The sequence below is a fragment of the Carettochelys insculpta genome, chromosome 5, assembly GCF_033958435.1.
Source record: "Carettochelys insculpta isolate YL-2023 chromosome 5, ASM3395843v1, whole genome shotgun sequence".
In the NCBI taxonomy this organism is placed as follows: domain Eukaryota; kingdom Metazoa; phylum Chordata; order Testudines; family Carettochelyidae; genus Carettochelys; species Carettochelys insculpta.
Genome location: NC_134141.1, coordinates 88324405 through 88343739, shown reverse-complemented (window position 1 = coordinate 88343739; position 19335 = coordinate 88324405). Strand labels below are relative to the sequence as shown.

Here is a 19335-nt window from a genome sequence, read left to right as displayed (position 1 = left end):
TTCAGAAAGAAGTCTGAAACCTCTCTGGAATATATTTCATAGAATTATTTGACTAGCAAATTGGGGGTTTCTGCACATGAATGTTTGTTAAGCATCTAAATGCTATTTGTTTTCACAAATACCTAGCCTGTGAATGCAATTGCTGAAATTGCACACACCACACACACACACGTCTTGGTAAAATTGCATGTGGATTTCTGACCTCTCTCAACTATCCACGGGACCAATATCTAGAAATCTCTCCGTTACAGATATAGACTTGGAATACCTTTTTTTTTTTCTCTGAAAGAAATATACTTAAAAATGAGATGCTCCTGGAGGTACAGAAAGGGAGGTGACAGCAGAAGAAATACCAGGAACAATGTCTGGTTTAACTTCAAACCCCAGAAGACAATTGCAGAGCATATGTGGTACTCATATTCAGGGTGCAAGATCAGTCACACGCTTCCAGGCTAAGGAGCTGAAAAGACTGAGGTTGGTTGAGGGAGCCCCTCAGGTCATATTCTACCAGGGACAATTTTCTCCTGCGTCTCTACCAATTCACTGTAATCATGGTTCAAAGTTGCTATCTCTCAAGGGTAGAAAAGGCAGCAAAGCCTGTAAGTAAACCGAGAATACTAGCTAACAAGCCAGGTAAATACCAGCTATCTTGGTGCTCTGGGGGTGTTGAAACTTATCTGTGGAGAATTAGAATAAAACCACCAGGTTACTTCCCAAAGAGAAGTGAAAACAGCAGCATTCCATTGGACAGCCCAACCAGATTAGTCATCTCTCTAGAGAGACAGAAGTTTTGTCAACAGAGTGGACATCCGGACTGCAGCTCTCTCAGAAGAGATCTGCTGGTTGGGAGCATTCTGCTTACATCCCTGTACACTTTGTTCCACAAGGAAGACAAGATGTCTCAACAGACAGGGGGGTTCTGACATTTGACCCCATGTGGATGAGCCAAATGTCGGAAAAGTCTCTCCTAACAGAACTGTCAGCAAAAGATACACAAATTGCAGTACACAATTTGCGTATTTTTGCCGACAATTTTTGCAGTCTAGACACAGCCACACAGAATTTAAACAGCCACGCTATGGAAAGGGGCTGTGAAATACTGCAGCATTCTAGAGATCCTGCCCATACAGCTGATATCTGTAAAGACGCAGAATTGAGCTCTGCTGCGGTGAATCTCCAGAAAGCTGATTCCTTCTACTGTACCTCTTTAAACAAAAACACATAGGTTTAGAATGAAAACTTTTGCCATAGCAGCGAACAGTCTTCTGGCATTTTAGATTATCTTAACCAATACTGAATTTAAATGACTCTTTCACTATCAGACATTTGCATACTAAAATGGAGTTACTCATAGGTAAATAAATCCATCCAACACTTTTATTACAAAATCAGGAAAATTCCCCTCCTAATCCCACAGAGAAGAACAATACAGATCTTTATTCAAAGCAGCAGACATCAGTCATGATATTTTCAGGCTTTTAGAAACTGCAGGGGAACTACTGTTCCTAGTATATGAATTTTTTGATATTAGCCTTCCCCGTGGCAAAAGAAGTTAACTTCACTTGAAAGTCTGCCTGCACCAAGGCTAGTTATTAGTCCCATTCTATTTAAGATTACAATTACACTTAAAACCTTTGAGTTTGTACCTATTTAGTGGCTGCATTTGTAGCTGTTTAGGGGCACAGTCTGTGCCCACACATAGCATGACTAATAACTAGAGAGTAACCGTTGCCAGAGGTCTAATCTGACATGTTCATTCTCAGATAATTTAGTCAGAATACTATTATTTCATTATGTACACAGGAGCCCATAATCACATCTATATCCCCAGAAAACCTTCCCTCCAATTCACCGACCAGCAGAATATGCCCAGAGATCCACGATAACATGCTCTGTGTGCATGGATATTTAGCACTCTTTTCTGCTGAGAGAGTACACAACAGCTGCTCAGATAGCAGGGGAAATCTTTCCAGAATGCAATCATGTAAATGCTTCTAGGCCATCCAGAGGGGGTAGCGCAGAGACATGTTAGGGGAGGGGGAGTCTGCTATCTGGATGCAATTGAACTGTTAGTTACCAGTCCAAATGAATGCATCACTCTCTGGTTGCAAACATAGTTTTGTACTGATCAAAGTTTACACTGGTTTTAAAACATACTGCTCATTGCTTCGCTAGGACTGCTTTTTCTAGTTTTTTCAGGAGTGACCTAAAATACAGCCTATCATCAACTTACAATACATGAAATCTCTCCACGCCTCTCTTCAATACACCGTGCATAGACACTACATGGGTTCAAGGCTCGATTTCTGCAGCTTTTTTCAGCCTTGCATCCTTTGACCTGGTCTCCAGTGTAACCAGATTTGCATGGGCCACAGCGGTAAGAACCCTGTAAGGACAATCAATCGTACACACAGATTTCACTGCTTTACAATAAAACTAAGCAAACCTCTTTCAGCAACAGTGTGTCTGTAAGTTGCCTTGCACTGTCTGCTTATGATGCACAGGCTAAATTTCATTTTCTCTGTGGCTTCTTGACAGTTTTGTGAACAGAGACATTTCATGTGCATTTAGTGCTGTCAAACACGCAAGACTGACAGTGGTGGAGGAACCAAAGTTTTCTTTTTAATCCAGACAGCACACAGAATACTGGCAGCAGAACAAAATTCTCTACTTTGCCCTGCCAATACTCCTAACTCTACTCAGGATGAGACACCTTTAATGCCTGATCATTCTTTGTTAAGTTCTTATCTTCACAGAGATTACACCAGTTTAACTGCACCAATTTAACCAGTACAAAGCATGTACAGACACTCTTATTTTGGTATAAGTCAGCCTTGGCTTGGTTTAGTTTAATTTAATTGGGAACAAGTTTAAGCTAAACTGAAACCAGCAGCTCCATAGATCAATGTATCCATCCAAAGGTTTGCCCTGTTTTTTTTCCTTCTGTTAAATCAGTTTTAAAAATGATGTAAGCTAAAGTGATATAGCTTCTGTTTGTTTACAAGGCCTAGGATTTGACATACTGAAATAAGCTTTGTTTAAACTAACGTGAGTGTCCGTGCAGCTTTTTGCACCAGCGTTAACTATATCAGCTTCAAAGAACACTGTATACTACACCAGTGTGACTTTCTTATGCAAACAAGCCTAGAGATTCCAAGCAAAAATATTGCAGTTAGCGCTCTTACTGGTGACAGCAGGTACTGTGATATTTACAGATTAAAAAAGGCCAACACAGGCACTTCACTTGGTCTTGAGCTCTCTGTTGCTCACGCTTAGTTATGTTAAATCTTTTCCTGCTTAGTGAACACACCAATGAAATATGAGTTAACACACACCCTAATCAATAACTTTCAATATTTTCCAAAGACAGAGAAAGGGAACACATATATTACATGACTACACACGCAGCCCTGTGTGTGAATAGCAAATCTTCGTTTTTATTAGGTCCAGATGACTTCCTAACTCTTAAGCACTAAAGCCCCCCAGGTGGCCTGTTTGAACTGACCTAGTCCTGGTGGATTGGAAAAGCATACTTGCAATCCACATATGAAGTATTTTGTCTGGACCAGGAAGTGCATGGTTTTGTCTGGACTTGTTCAGGATTTTCACCATCTGTGCTGTCTGATTTCATGGCAGTAAGCTACACAGTTTGCAAATGGAAATAGATGAACTGCATAAATCAAATAATTAATGAGTGGTAGTTTAGAAAATTAGCAGCTAGCTGAAATCTGCACGTGCTTAGGATGGTACAAAGCCCAGTCATTTGTACAACTCTTTCCTCTTTAATTCAAGCTAATGGGTTCAGTTCACCCACGCTGACAGCTCCTGAAATCAGTAGTTACTTTGGATTTGCACAAGGTTTTTGAAGCTGTATTGTGGCTCTGAATGAGTCCAGTGGTGCCCACCCTGATTACACAGGAGAGCCACAGAAACCTAAGCACAACCTTGTGGGGGCCAAAACGATTCTATGTAATTTAATAAGATTTATATTGATTTATATTTTAAATTCAGTTTGTTTCATACATATGCTTTTAGATAATACTGTATGTAAAAACAGCATAATTATATACCTGTGTGAGCTGACATGATGTAAACAAAAGGATAATGAATCAGCCATTAGTGTACTGTGGTGAAGCAGGCTATTGGCCTTATGAAATGCTCTGGCAGGTTGTATATGACCTGTGGCCCACAGGTTGGGCACCCCTGTTAAACCACCTTTAATGCAGCATTTTCTGACCTAGGTGTTACTGAAGGGAGGCAGGATAGACTATCTGTTTAACTGATGAGCTGCTCAAGAATTGGCTGACCCAGAAGGCCACATGTCTCCCTAAAGACTGCATGAAAATAGGATAGGGTTCTTTATGTTTGTTTAGAGAGAATCAGAAGATATAACACAGAAATGATCCCAAACCTGAACCAGAGATCCAAATCACAGCCTGATGTAAATGCTCAGTTTTGAAAACAGTAAATGATTAGGATACTTACCAGGGTGTTTATACACTGGGAATTTGGAACACATCCTCTATTTTGGCCATTGTTACATTCATCAATATCCAAGCAGACCTAATGCAACAAAACAAAAAGCCTGTAATAAAAAGCTACTGAAACTCAGACCCAAATGTTATGGGAAATCATCCACTAGCCATCAATGGCTTTTGAAAAGTGAACAAGAATTTTCAAAATGGCATTCAATCTAAGTAAAAAATGGTGGAAGGAAGATCGAGGCGTTAGGATGCTGCCCTGTGATCCAGATGCTCTGGAGTCATGTCCCTGCTCCAGCACAGACTTCCTGTGTGCAACTGCAGAAAAAGTCTTTTAGCCTCTGTGTGCCATCATGCCCAGTCTGTCAGATGAGGATAATGATACTTCCCTACCACACAGGAGTGCTATGAGGCTAAGCCAGTTTTTGACTGGCCAAATACAGCTGATACTTTTGTAAGGAATGTGCCAGCAGGAACTCAATGCTGCTGAAGACTGGGAGGAATGTGTCTTCCAGAGATCATTTGAAGGAGAATGCAAAGGTGTGCATATGTGATACCTTGCAAACAAAGCCTGATGGGTAGCAAGGAAGAAATGAGATTTTGTCTATTGTAAACACATTGTTGTAAAATCACAATTTAAGCTAACATTCTGTGTAAGAATTGTGAAATCTTACCAATGCTCCAAGTCGTTGTGTGGGAGAGGGCAGTCATCATAACTGCATAAGACATGGATTACACAGGGCTCCCCTGGTTTAAAGCATTGTAAGGCAGAAGGGCAGGGATATGGGTTGAACCAGCTAGCTGACTGCCTTGGCCCTGCCTAAGCTTTGGCCATATATCTATAAGCCTGGTTTGACTAGCCCTCCCCACCTGTTAAACAATAGAGTTGGATACTAGTGTTTGTATCTTGTATGAGACTCTACTTTGATAGATGCTGCAAGCTGAAATCACAGTGTGGCAGCTAAGGGCATTAAGAGCAGAAATCACAGGGTTTTGCCTCAGGCCAAACCCACAGCAGACAGTGCAACGGGTGGACAGCCAGTAGGAGGAGCAGCGGATGAACGGCGTGACTGGTGGCTGGCCAGTAGGTGCAGTGGATGGCTGGACAGCACAACCGGTGGCCAACCAGTAGGAGGAGCGGTGGATGGATGGCGTGACCGGCGGCTGGCCGAGCGGAGCAGCAGCGGACGGACGGATGGCGCGACCGGCGGATGGCTGGTAGGAGCAGCAGCAGATGGATGGACGAACAGCTGACATGACCGGTGGCTGGCCGGTAGGAGCAGCAGCAGATGGACAGTGCGACTGGCGGGTGGCCAGTAGGAGCAAGCAGAACACTGGACCAGCACAAAGGTGGCATTCTCTCAGGTTCCATGAGGGAATGCAGCAGTGTGAGCTGTCAGTCCCCGCACGGACTGGACCAAGTTATAAGTGGGACATTTGAATTGGGGGAGCGGAGAAAGTTGTGTGTGTGGATTGGCTGTTTACAGTATTGGACTGGTGAGCCTGAAAGGCCAAGGACATTGCTCAATGCCTTTGAGCTGGGACAGTTACTTGAAGATTGGTTATGAACTCTGGGTGTGGTATTTTCCCAAGCTTATACTAATTGACCTTTCTGCCTCTTTTATTAAAAGTTCTTTTCTACATTCTGACTCTGCTACTGGTATGGTCAAGATGGACACGGTGCTGCCAATTGCCAAAATGAAGAAAATTCCAGCTTAGTTTATGGGAAGATGAGGATTAGTTGGGAAAAAGTTGGGAAACAGCCATAGAGTTTGGAAAAAGAGCTGCCTAAGCTTTCAGGAACTGGAAGTTCCCCTAGAAGAGACAGCCCCACTGCAATCCCACAAGGACCGATAGAGCCACGAGCAGAGGTCACTGTGAAAATAGAAGGGATGGAATGTAGAGCTATGCTGGACACAGGACCTCAAGTGACTATTATATTCCAGTCATTTTACCAACGAATGCTTGGGCACCTGCCTATTCAACCACTGACAGGTCTTGGTCTGGGAGGACTCAGCATGTATGAATACCCCTACACGGGATATATCATAGTGCCCCTAGAGTTCCCATAAGAGGTGGCAGGGGTAAAAGAGTAGGTAGACACAACCGCCTTTATATGCCCTGACCCCAAAGGGATCTCTGATGTCCCTGTACTAATAGGGACCAACTCCAGTCTCTTTAATGGGAGCAGGCCAGGCCAGAGGGTGTGGAGGGAGCTGCTGAGCATGGCTGGAAGCACCTGGACACATGGCTGTGGGTGCCCAGCCATGCGGCCAGAGCTGTTTAGCAGCACATAGCCGTATCTGGCCCACCATGTGGTGGGAGCCGCTTTTCCATGCACAGCTGGAGGTACCGGCAGCTCCTCCAGGCTGCACCAGCGTTAAGTCCTTAACTTACCTGGGGGGGAGTGCGCGGAGTGACAGACCGAGGGCGTCTGGGGACTGGGCCAGGGTGGGTGTGGGGAGCAGGCTGAGCTGGGCCAGAGGGTGCAGGGGGAGCTGTGGGCCAGTGGTGGGTGTTGGGAGTGGGCTGGGCCAGCCTGGAGGGTGTGAGGGAGCTGAGGAGTGTGGCTGGAGGCACCTGACCACATGGGTGTGGGTTCCCCACCTCACGGCCAGAGCTGTTTGGCAGAATGCAACCATGGCTTCCCCACCATGCAGCAGGAGCCGCTTTGCCATGCGCAGATGGAGGTAGGAAGTAGTGGCTCCTCCAGACTGCAACAGCAGTAAGTCCTTAACTTACCGGAGGGGCGGGGGGGGATGGTGGTGGGAGCAGGATGAGTCATGGAATGCAGGGGGAACTGCGGGGTGGGCTGAGCTGGGTGATGCGGGAGGGGCTGAGACCAGGGAATGATGGGAGTGGGCCTGGCCATACCAGGGGATGCAGGGGGCTGTTGGGAGCAGGCTGAGCCAGAGGGTGCAGGGGCAGGGGGGGGCTGTGACCAGGGGGGCGATGGGAGCAGGCTGGGCCAGACGTAAGGGTGCAGCGGGGGGGCCTGCGGGCAGGGTAGCGTTGGGAGCAGGCTGGGGGAGGGGCTGCTGGCAGGGAGGAAGCTCAGTGACAGGTTGGCCTGATCCTCCCTGCCATTTGCCATGTGTTATTTCTTCTTGCTCACATGGTCTTCCGTGAGCCCACAGCAGGGGCAGCAGCAGCCCAATACCAGAGATGCATTGACATGCTCTGTCTTCGAAGATCATCTCACTTGCAAAATGGAACACAAACCTGACCAACAAACTGTTGGTGAAACATGGTCCATGCTAAGAGATGCAATGTACAAATGTGCCAAATCTGCCTTTGGAACATATATATTCTCCAAAAAAGACTGGATCAATGACAATGCAGACATTCTTAGGCCTCTTCTTTAAGAAAAGCACAAGGCACATCTGAATAACATAAAGAACCCATCTCAAAGCACAAGAGATCAACCTTGACACACAAGATCTGTTCTTCAGAGAGAATCCAGGTGGCATGCGAACAAGTATTGGGCTGACCAATGTTCTAATATTCAAAAATGCATCTGATTTGGGTGACCTGAAAACCACGTATGATAGACTGAAGAAAGCACTTGGACCAAACATTACCAAAGTCACCCCACTGATGCATTTAAATGGACAGATGATTATAGACAAAAAGCTGCAGACATCCAGATGAGTAGAACACTATTCAAGTCTTTATTTCCATGAGCGTACAATACAACCTGAACTGACCACCCCAGCCCAACTCTTCCAGAAATGTCTGAGCTAGATGCAGAGCCTAAGGAGGAGGAAATTTCTCAAGCTCTTGATGCCGTCTCCAATGGAAAAGCACCAGGAAATGACAGAATCCCAGCTGAAGTCCTGAAGGCAAACAAGGCTGTACTCCTTCCCCTTCCTCTATTTACTCTTAAAATGTTGGAGAGCAGGAGATGTCCCACATGACACGAAGGATGCAAATATCATCACTCTCTATAAGACCAAAAGGCAACAAGGGTGTGTTGTTGTCCCTACCCTCTTCAGCATATTCTTTTCAGTTCTATTAAATTGCACATTTCAAAACTCATGCAGCGATGTATTTCTCCACAGAAGATTAGATGGCTCTCTCTACAACATGGCAAGACTCAAGGCCAAAACTAAGGTGAAGAAAGTCCTCATTAGGGAACTCTTCTTTGCAGACAATGCAGCTCTCGTCACTCATAATGAAGACACGCTACAATCACTGATGGATTCTCTATCCAGAGCCTGCAAGTTGTTTTCTCTTGACATAAGCATGAAGAAAACTGTTGTATTCACTCACAGTATACCTCATCGACCCAATGTCATTCTGGATAACAGCCCATTAGATGTGTTCAACAATCCTGTTACCTTGGATCTACTGTCACCACAAACCTATCCATGGATGAAGAACTGAACATCAGAATCAGGAAGGCAGCTACTATTTCTGGCAGACTTACGAAACGAGCATGGAACAATCCTAAGCTGACAGTGAAAACAAAGATACTAATCTACCAGACATGTATATTGAGTATCCTGCTATATGGTTCTAAGGCATGGACCACCTACTCAAACCAGGAGAAAAAACTGAACAGCTTCCATCTTCACTGCCACCGCAAAATTGTGAATATCAACTGGCAACATAAAGTTTCAAAGGCAGATGTCCTGTCAAGATCTGGCATACCTAGCCTCGTAGCGATCCTCAACAGCAAAAGACTACGATGGCTCGGTCATGTGAGAAGAATAGGTGATGAACATCTTCCCAAAGAAATCCTCTTTGGTGAACTGTCATGTGGGTTGAGAACAAGAGGAAGACCAAAGCTAAGATTCAAGGATATATGCAAAAATGCCACCAAAAAATAAAGCATTGATCCAAAATCCTGGGAATCTACATCATCAGATTGAAATACTTGGTGCATGTTAGTGTGTACTGGTGACAATTGCTACAACAGGGCACTTCTTCCTTTGATAGGATATGTGCAAGCCATGCAAAAGAACTTCACCTTACAAGGAAAAACTCCCAGACTCAAGAATTCAGAAACAGCCTGACATGCGGTTATTGCAATCGACCCATGCAAATCTAATATTGGACAGATAAACCAGGAGAGAAGCTGCAGACTCAAATACTGCCCATAGATCATCACCACCACTGCTAACCACGGTCTCTCAAGACGAAAAGGGGCCATATTATGCTTTGGTGAGGTAACTAAACACATTGCTATGTACAGAGTGGAAGAATGAATTTCCATATTCTCCACTTATATGCTCTGTTGCTTGTTTAGTTTGCTTCTGAGAAACTCCTACAGAATTTAATGGGATCTCAACCAGTAGGGTTCTACAGAAATTGTACTAAAAACCTATAGGGCTGCATCCTTGTAGGAATACAAAACAGCCATGAACCTGAGCAGTCTGGCCAACAGTGGACTCCCCTGACCTTGAGGCAACCCTGTGTGGTATAGTTGTCACTAGAGTGAAATTCAGGATTCAGCCCAGAATCTGGTCTATACAGTTTTATGGAAGATACCAACTTTTATGCAGGTTTTGTGATCCATCCTATAGACATTTACAGAAGGGACATAATTCTCCATTATAAGACATCAGATGGACCTACAGGAAGTATGGCATTTTCTATCAAATCCATAGGTATCTCATGCACTGCCTCCCATGCTCCCACCAGAATTTTAACTGCTAAGTGGGATACCCCCATATGCTCCCTCCCTGCCCCTCTGAGTGGCCGTCCCCTGCATCCCCATCCCTGCAAGCACCAGCTGTCTCTGATGAAATCATACAGGACATTTCCCACTAGCTAAGGCCTTCTCCTGTCTTCCACTGCTCTGCATTAACCCATTGGTCTGGCTGTTAAAGCCAAAGAAAAGATGAAGTAGCCAATAACACTACAATCTCTGCTTGCACTGCCCAAGACACTTGTCATTTTATTGACTGAAAAATAATTAGATTGTTCAATAGTTTTGTTGAAGCTGTATTTGGAAAGTGAGAGCAAACCAGCGTCTCACGGGGGGAGGTGATGGTGGGCATGGCAGCCACTTACCTGCTTGTTGTTCTTGGCAGAGTAGATTCCTACCCCCTGAACTGTCTGCCCTGTGTATCCTGGGGGGCAGGCCTCGCATCTGAAGCCTGGGGCCATGTTCACACAGCGCACTCCCGGGAAGCACGGGCTATAGCGGCACTAAAAAGACAAACAAATCATGGAACCTGCACCGGTGATTTGATACTACTGTGTTAGATCTCAGCTTCCAAAGCCTGACCATTTTAAAACAGCACTGGCATAATACCGAATTGCTTAACAGTGCTCAATGCCTCACACCATGAGCCCACCTCTTCTCTCAGGTGTATGGGCTCAATGCCCTGTGAAATAGTACCTCTTGAATGGACGTGACCGGAACAAGTGGAAAGTGCTGTAACTGCGGCAGTCATGAGATCACTAGAGACTGTCTGCCCAACTCTGTTCAATGCACATAGGAACAAAAGCACAATATTGCTAGTTATATTTGATAAAATATGGGGTGGGGGTGGGAAGGTGACTGGAGTTTAAATGGTCTGTGTCCTGTTGCAGTCAGGCCTCGGCTCAGTATCTGTCAAATACTAACACCACTAATTAACAGGCAGACAAATTCTGAAAATGTTCATTTCCCATCTCCCGACATGCGGTTCAAACAGAAGTCTAAGCAAGTACTTGATAATATAAAATATTTTGAAGGATGCCAGTTCTTCCCATCATTATCTAGTGGGAAACCACAGGGGTCTGTGCTAGATCTGGTACTAATCAGTATTGTTACTGATGACTTGGATAACAAAGTGGAGAAAACACCTGAATCTGCAGATAACATCAATCTGGGAGGGGCTGAAAGCACTCTGGAAGGCAGGATTAGAATTCAAAATATCTTCACCATCATCATCAACAACCATGTCTGATGCCTCTCTCACTATTCCCTTCCATCTTTCCCTGTCCAGTGTAGAGTGGCTTAGTTTCTGTAGACTAGCTCCACACCAATCTACTATAAATTCAAAATAGCATTGATAAATTGAAGAAGTGGTCTGAAATCAACTAGATGAAAGTCAATAAAGAGAAGTACAAAGTATATCACACAGGAAGGAAAAAAAATCACATGAACAAATACAAAATGGGGAGTATGTGGCTAGACTGTAGTATGACTGAAAAGGAGCTGGTGGTTACAGTGGATTACACATTTAAAAAAAGGCTCATTCTGGGTTGCATTAGAAGTAACTGTTTTGCTTTACTTGATGTAGGTGACATCTCAGCTGTAGTATTATGTTCACCTTTAGAAAAGATGTGGACAAATTGGAGAAAGTCCAGAAAAGAAGAATAAAAATGATAAATGGTTAGCTGTGAGGAAAGTTAAAAGAAACTGGGCATGTTCAGACCCGAAAAAAGATGACTTGAGAATACCCAAAAACAGTCTTCAAATATATTAAGACTGGTTATAACAAGGACTCTGACCAATTGTGGTCCATGCAAGGTAGGACAAGAAGTAATGTGCTTAATCTTTGGTAAGGGAGATTTAGGTTACATATTAAAACGAATGTTGTTACTATCAGGGTAGTTAAGCACTGGGATAGGTTACCATGGGAGGTTATGAAATCTCTACAACTGGAGGATTTTAAGAATAGGCTGGACAACCAAATGTCCAGGTCACTCTAGGTTCACTTGGTGCTGCCTTAATGTGGGGGTATGTATTAGATGACTTCTCAAATACCCTTACAGTCCTACATTTCTTCAATTCTGTGATTAACTCAGTTTAGGCATATGCAGCTGAGGCAAATGTCCATAAAATGACAAAACAAACCAGAATAATACACACTGAGCTATATGAATTTTTGTTTATCTCAACAAGCAAACATCTATCACACGTTTTTAATGCTATAGCAACAAATTGCTAAACACAAAATTATCTTAAGGAAGAATAAGTAAATCATGCTTTAGAGTTTCATTGAATAAAAGATTTAATACAAGCATAATCTGCAACATGACCTTAAAATGTAATACAGAATTCTTGATCATTAAAGCCAATATAGCTCTTGATTTGAAAAAGCAAATTTTTTTTAGCCATCAGAGGGAGCTCAAATGATACCATTGTTAATGGAAAAGACCTAAGCAGTTCAAAATACGTATTAAGGTAACGTTTTAAGGCAATGAGGTACACCCCCAAACAAATCAGCAACATCTCCTTCTGGCTTGGTGTTAGGCGGCCTTGCTAGCCAGATGTTAACAATCTCAAGGCTGACAGGCCTAAGGATCTTTTTAACAGTTATTGTGTACAAATGCCTATTAAAATGCTTTGGTTCCATGAAGTCCAGAAACAGTTAACTTTTACCTCCTGCTGTAGATGTATTAGATCCCCACAAGGGTGTCAGAAAGCTCTGTCACTTTTTGTTCCTTGACATTTGGACAATTTGTGAACGGATTGAGGCCATAGATAAGACTTCCATTATTTCACATGTAGCCCACAGTTAGCCAAGGGTGACCACCCTGCATAACTAAACAAGGCAGCCCCAAAATGTACATTTCAAGTCCTGGTCCTGGGCTGAACCACTTCAGGACAGCATATCTTTTGGACTCCTGCAGTGTCACTCCATGCCTGACTAAGGCTCAGGGGCAGCACCAACCTCTTCCTAGGGGTGCTGAGGTGGGCCGTATGTGCCTCCCCCGACCATGAAGGGCCTAAGGCCCACCTCAGCATCCTCCTCTTCTTTCTCCCAAGGGCCTACCCCTTGCCAGGCCAGAACCTGAAGCCAGGCAGTAGTAACAGTTACCCAGGGAGCCCAGGCTGCTGTGGAGGGCGCCCGAGTCCCAGACCTTTCATCTGCCCCAGTTGGTGCATCCCTGGGGCAGGAACATGGGCCAGGGGCTCACTGCCCTGAGCAGATGGAGGGTCTGTGGCATCCCACAACAGCCTGGGCTCCCTAGGTGGTTGTTACCCAAGCCTGACTCCAGCTTTTGGCCCAACCAGGGGCTGGGGCTGTGGGGAAGAGGAGGAAGGGGCATGGGACCAATGAGTGGGTGGGGCTCCAGCATGTGTCCCATTTTTGCATTGTTAAAAATTGGTCACCCTAATTTAAAACCAGTGAAAGTTGTTATCACTTGAGAGCTGGCGGTCTGCATGAGGTGAGTTGTAGGCATCATTCCAGTGTTAACAGCTGTGCTCTTGTAAAGGAAAAGCTCCACGTTAGCAAGTAATTTATCGGCAGTATCAGTATAAAAGCAAACGTCTGACTGGACATAGCCTATTCGTATTCTATCTGTTTTGGGCAAAATTTTTCCAACTGTTTCTGATGCTAACTCAGCTTCAACAAGGTAGGGGCACTACTGCTTGTGTTTTTAACGTGTAATCTGACCATGTCTGAACCACTCAGCGCGGAACATACAGGAGACCGGGCTGCGTGGGTCTTCCCAAAACTTCTCTTGGAGCTGCTCCAGTGCTAGTAACTGGGAACTGTTTGCTTCACATCACCAGGGCAGGGAAAGGCTGTAGAGACTGCAGTACCCCTGCACATCCACCATTGGTAAGTTCCCTCCAGGTCTGGGCTGAGTGAGGATAGCAAGGGAATGTGAGGCAGCTCAGGCAGCTGTTGTTTGTGCTATATGTATTAGACCCAATTCACAAACCCAGGCCTCCATTTTTACACTTGATATAACAATGGGCACAAGTCACATCAAGTCATGTTTGAGTGCCTGACTATCTACAAATGAGGTACCTGCAACATTCAATTTATTCAGCTTCATTTTCCCCCCCCATGAGATTTTTCATAAACAGCCACACGTAGACTACTCTCTCTGACATGCCCACAAAACATCAACCATCAAGTAAAACAACTATGACATTCTCAAGCCACTCCTCCTACTGGCTGGGGAGGAAGAAAGAGGTTGTTATTTCTATTTTTAATTACTTAGGAGGTGCTTAGATGTTATGATGTACGTCTGTCAATTACACACTTCAGGAGGATGTCTACACAGTTGTTGGGAGGTGAGATTCCCTGTGCAGGTAGCCAGACTCATAGGAAAGCTTGCTGCATGGGTGGCAGTTCAGGCTAGCCCACAATGTGCAAGCACATTCAACATCCCTGCTCAGACAGGTAGCCCAAGCCACCACCTGCCACCACATCCACATGGTTATTTTTAGTGGGCTAGCTCAAGTCAAATTTGCAGAGTCTGTCAACCTGGGCAGGGAATCATAGTTGCAGCTCCCAAAAGGTATGCCCCACTGCAGACTCTGGCTCAGTTTAAACCCAAGCTCTGTTCTGTTCACATACACAAACCAGTCTGACGTGGCCAGCAGATAATCAGATCCCAGGTCCACAGACACTGCTAGTAGTAGGGTGGGTGAGAATCCAAGTCCCACAGTGACTCGGGTCCAAATGCTGCTGTTCTGCAGCGTGGATGCACTTCAAAGTGAATATCTGAGTCAGTAGATTTATGTAGTGCAGTATGGATGCATTAGCAAGTGGTGTGCATTTATAAATGCAGGTTTACCAGGCAGCACGGATGCTCTAGCATGGTCTTAGAAACAGAGTCCACAAGCCTTGGTCTCACAAAGGATTTATAATGCAGTGTAGAAACACCCTCTGAGGCTCTGTCTAGATTGCCAAGAGCTGTCAACAAAAGTTCTGTTCAGTTCAAAAGTTCATTTCTGTCTGGAGAAGCTTTCCTGACATTTGGCCCAGCCACCTGGGGCCAAGTGTCAGGAAAACCCCCTCTGCCACGACATCCCTGTCTTCTTCATTCCATGAAGAAGAAAAGACATTGGCAGGACACTCCCATTGTGGCAGTCTTCTGTCAGGAGACCTCTGGGCACCCGACAGAAGCTTGAAGTTTAGACGTAGCCTAAGTCATTAGGCAGTCTGCAACTAACTGCAGACATAAATCTGCAGGTCTGAAACCAGATGCCTGTTAAATATTGTCAAAAATGAATGTTTTTTATAATGCTCCTTTATGGCATACAAAGGAGGCATAAAATTTCAGTCCTGCCTTTGAAATATCAGGAATAGGGAGTGATTTTTTATTTTTATTGATTGGTTTTTTGAAAACATGGGTTGGAAGATTGTTCAGCCCTCAGTTGAAAGGTAGTGGGAGTGTTGAATCCTTAACAAAGGAAGCTCCTCTCCCACCATACTGTTTTTAGTGAAGTAGGTGCTTCAGCCAACCACAATACAGAGAATCAGATGATTCTGTGCTCCATTACATGACAGTCTTCCCCCAGAACAATCAGTACAAAGCAGTGGAAAATCAGGACCAAGGAAGTGTGGATAGTGAGGGTTACTTTGAAACACATATTTAATTCTTACTTCCTTTTTCAATTAATCAAGTTTCATTTGCTTGGTTTTACAGATGTCATTAATCTGCTAATCCTCAAATCTCTGAGAGTGAACAAAACCTGAATTTCTAATGTAGAACCACTCCTTCTCCCCCCAAATTAAAAATAAACCTTTTAGATTTTCTTTTTACATCATAACAGAGTGAGAAAGGGCAACAACCCAATGTTCATTCCTTTGCAACTAACCTTAAGGCTGAATTGAAAATCTTGCCACTTTAAAGGCTAAAAAGTCATTTTAATCACAAAACTAAAACTTTTTATAAAAGTGTTAAAATCCAGAGAATAAAATCAAAATCAACAGCGAGTGCTTCTAGAATTCTGCCCCATAACCGATGATATTTAATCTTTTTGTGGAATCTGAATAACTGTGTCAATAGCTCTGCCCTTTTGATGTAATATTCAGAGAGGAGCAAAATGAAAATACATTCTGCAGATACTTGAAAAATAAATACAGTTATCTTGAGTCACCACAGCGCAACTCCAAATTTTCACCAATGCAACTCCACTGACAACAGTGAAATCATGGCAACATCTCTCTCGTGTAATGGAGTGGAGAACTGGGCCCAGAGTGCATTAATATTCACAGTGAAGTGGGTCTGTCCCACGAAAGCTCACCACTAAATAAATCATTTTGTTAGTCTTTAAAGTGCTATGCTTCTGCTGCTTTGTTTTCATGGTGCAGGGAGTTAGTGAATGCTACACAAAGCACGAGCCTGCAGCCATTTATGTGACAAATGATATGGCATTTTTCTTTTTTACAAGTCAGTATTTTACCTCATCGATATCCGAGCATGTAATTCCATTTCCTGTGAACCCTTCTGGACAGGGCCCACACTGAAATCCATCTGCTGTCTCTGTGCACCTGACCCCTCTGAAACAGGAGTTGGCTTCACATTTAGGTTTAGGAGGCTCTGGGGGCTGAGTTGGAAAGTTTACAGCTCCCAAACCTTTGAGAAGAAAAAACAGCAGTTTTAGTGACTCTATGAAATGTCCATCACGCACTGCAATTGGCAAGAGTTCTAAGGAGCAATCAAAACCACTATTGAGCACTGGAATTGTGTTTCTGCATCATAAATATCCTTTACGTCGGCTGGCCTAGGGCTGCTGCAGTAGCAACTTCTTCGATTGTGACTGAGGAGACTTTTGTTTGGGAACTAATCAAGGAACTGCATAATAGTGGAGGTTAAGACTATGCTGCATATGTCACAGGGATATAGATGTCTTTCTGCTGAGTTAGTCCCGGAGCAGACTTATAACATCTGCTGCTGGCCAGAGGACAGCAGTAAGTGCAGATTAGAGTGACCTACCAAATACAAATGGAAAAGAGGTCCCAGAGGAATAATAGGGGGATGGTACTCTTGGAAAGATAAGATGAGCCATTACTCTGGCTAAATCAGCAATGCTGCCCTCAGCATAAAAATCAGAGCTATTATTTCACCTCAGAGAGTTCAGAATTAACAAAGAGTGAAAAAGAGGAAGGAGAGGGCAGCAAGTGGCAGCATCTGGAGTATGTGGCAGGGTACCAGAAGATTTTTTCATGTACTGAGAGACTAACCACGGAGGGAAAGGAAAAATGTGGGAGAACAGAACAGGTGCCAAAAGGTTAACAATTCATAATTTATCCCTTTGGCTTGTCAGCACTGCAGTTTTTAAAGAAATGTCCTTTGTCTCTAGTCTTTGTCGCACATTTATGAAACTTAAGCTAGCTGAAGCTCAGTAAAGGTGAAATTCAGTGGAGGGAGGCTGGTAGGTTGGGAAAAACCATTGGAATAGCTGATAATTATGTCTATTCCTCTGAATAAGCAAGTGAGTCCTCTGCTCAGCAAAAAAGTTTGCATGAGGGGATCTGCTGGATTCCCAGTGGTATTACAGGACTGCTCTCTGTTTGGCTAGGAGATTGGCCATTTCTTTTGAATAGAGACCTTGTGACCATATCTACATTTTTACCACTTCAGGATTAGGTTACTTTGATGGTTCCATACAGATTCCCTCAGTCAGCCTGTCAACTTGAGCTATCGCCAAATGTGGCTGTCTAATTATTCATCTGTTTTACTAAAGTTCAAAGTACCATGAACAGTAAGCAGTTTATGTCCCAGAGACCACTTGGCACCAGAGGTCCATGATCTGCATTTGGGTGGAATCTGAGAGGATGAGGGCCCATAGAAGGTTTTATCTCTACTTCACCCAACTTTATTCTCTTTTATCCTGGGACCAACACAGCTACAACAATACTACATAAATAGTAGGTTTTGACTTTCCTGATGGGGATTCCCTTCTACCTCTCCTCCCACAAAATACTGCCAGAATAGTGGTCACTGGTGGTGCTGGAACACCATCTCCTTAAAAGAGAGGGAATCGTTATCAGGATAATCTCTTTGATGGGCTCTCAGTTAGAACTTAACACTTGGTCTGAAATAGTCTGAATGCAGTTACCTCTCTGGCATGTGCTTTACAACCATGCTCCTGGGCTGGTTGTTTTGGGTGAGGTAGAGTTTGGTTTTGACTGTTTTATTTTCTGGTTGGGGGACGGAAGCTTTAGACTTTACCCCCCATTACAATCTATTTTTAACTTGAGTCAAAGATGCCAAGAACCTAGAAGAACAGGCTCTTTTTTCAATACTTCCTATACATCATATAATGACAATCCAGTGAGAATTGTTTTTAAAACAACTGAATATCTTATCTGACCCTAAATTAATTTTATAGGAAACACAAGAATACTTACCACATGCCTGGCATTCTGCTACAGTATTTCTCAAATAAGTCGTTTCCTTAATCTTTAGAAAAGAGACAATATGTATTAGTTGGGGACACTAATTTGTACTCAGCTGCCCACACACAACACCATTATCTCTTGTACAAATGTCAGTGCAATCACTGAACATTCACAGAGTACCTTACAATGATAAAGTCTGATTCTGCCAGTGCTTGCTCCCAAGCCTGGAGCATATTAGCATGAGTAGTCTGTCATCTTCTACAGTAATCTACTCTGCACAGGCTTGTGCACTGATTTCCATAAGGCCACTTATGGTGGTGAGATTTATGGCCATGATTCCATCCACCCCTATTCAGCAAAGCACTGAGTAGGTCCTTAAGTTCAGGCATGAGCTTAGAGCCTATTGACTTAAGGGACTTAAGCATGTACCGAAAGTTCAGCGTGTGCTTGAGCACTTTGCTGAAAAGAGGTCGACAAGCACATGCCTAAATGTTTTTCTGAACCGGGGGCCAAGTACCACAGAAAGTGTTTGCAGAGTCAGGCGCTCAGTCAGTAAACAGTCTAGCAAATCAGTAAAACAACAGTGAATTCACACAATGAGGCCAACAGTGCAGTTAATTTAGTTTCCTTTATTTATGCAAGATTATCTTTATCTAGCCAGTGGAATAGAACAGTAGCTGCATCTCTTCTCCACCCAGTCTATATGCAGAGGTTTCTGACCACTGGATCTACATAAGTGAGCCATCTCCCATGGCCCGTCCACAACATGCTGAGGAAGCAGGGCCCCTACAAAGTCATTTCACTCCCAATGCGCAAAC

At 43.9% G+C, this 19335-nt stretch overlaps 1 protein-coding gene across 2 annotated transcripts in view; it reads right to left on the bottom strand.

Moving 5' to 3' along the window:
* The window catches only part of THBS4 (thrombospondin 4), a 53072-nt gene that overhangs the window by 20728 nt on the left and 13009 nt on the right, over positions 1–19335 (bottom strand). For both annotated transcript variants that reach the window (XM_074995473.1, XM_074995471.1), the window contains exons 5-9: positions 18527–18578; positions 16576–16748; positions 10500–10637; positions 4486–4563; positions 2234–2386 (exon numbers count right to left, since the gene is read on the bottom strand). In XM_074995473.1, coding sequence (XP_074851574.1) covers positions 2234–2386; positions 4486–4563; positions 10500–10637; positions 16576–16748; positions 18527–18578 — 594 coding nt within the window. The remainder of the gene's footprint in view (positions 1–2233; positions 2387–4485; positions 4564–10499; positions 10638–16575; positions 16749–18526; positions 18579–19335) is intronic.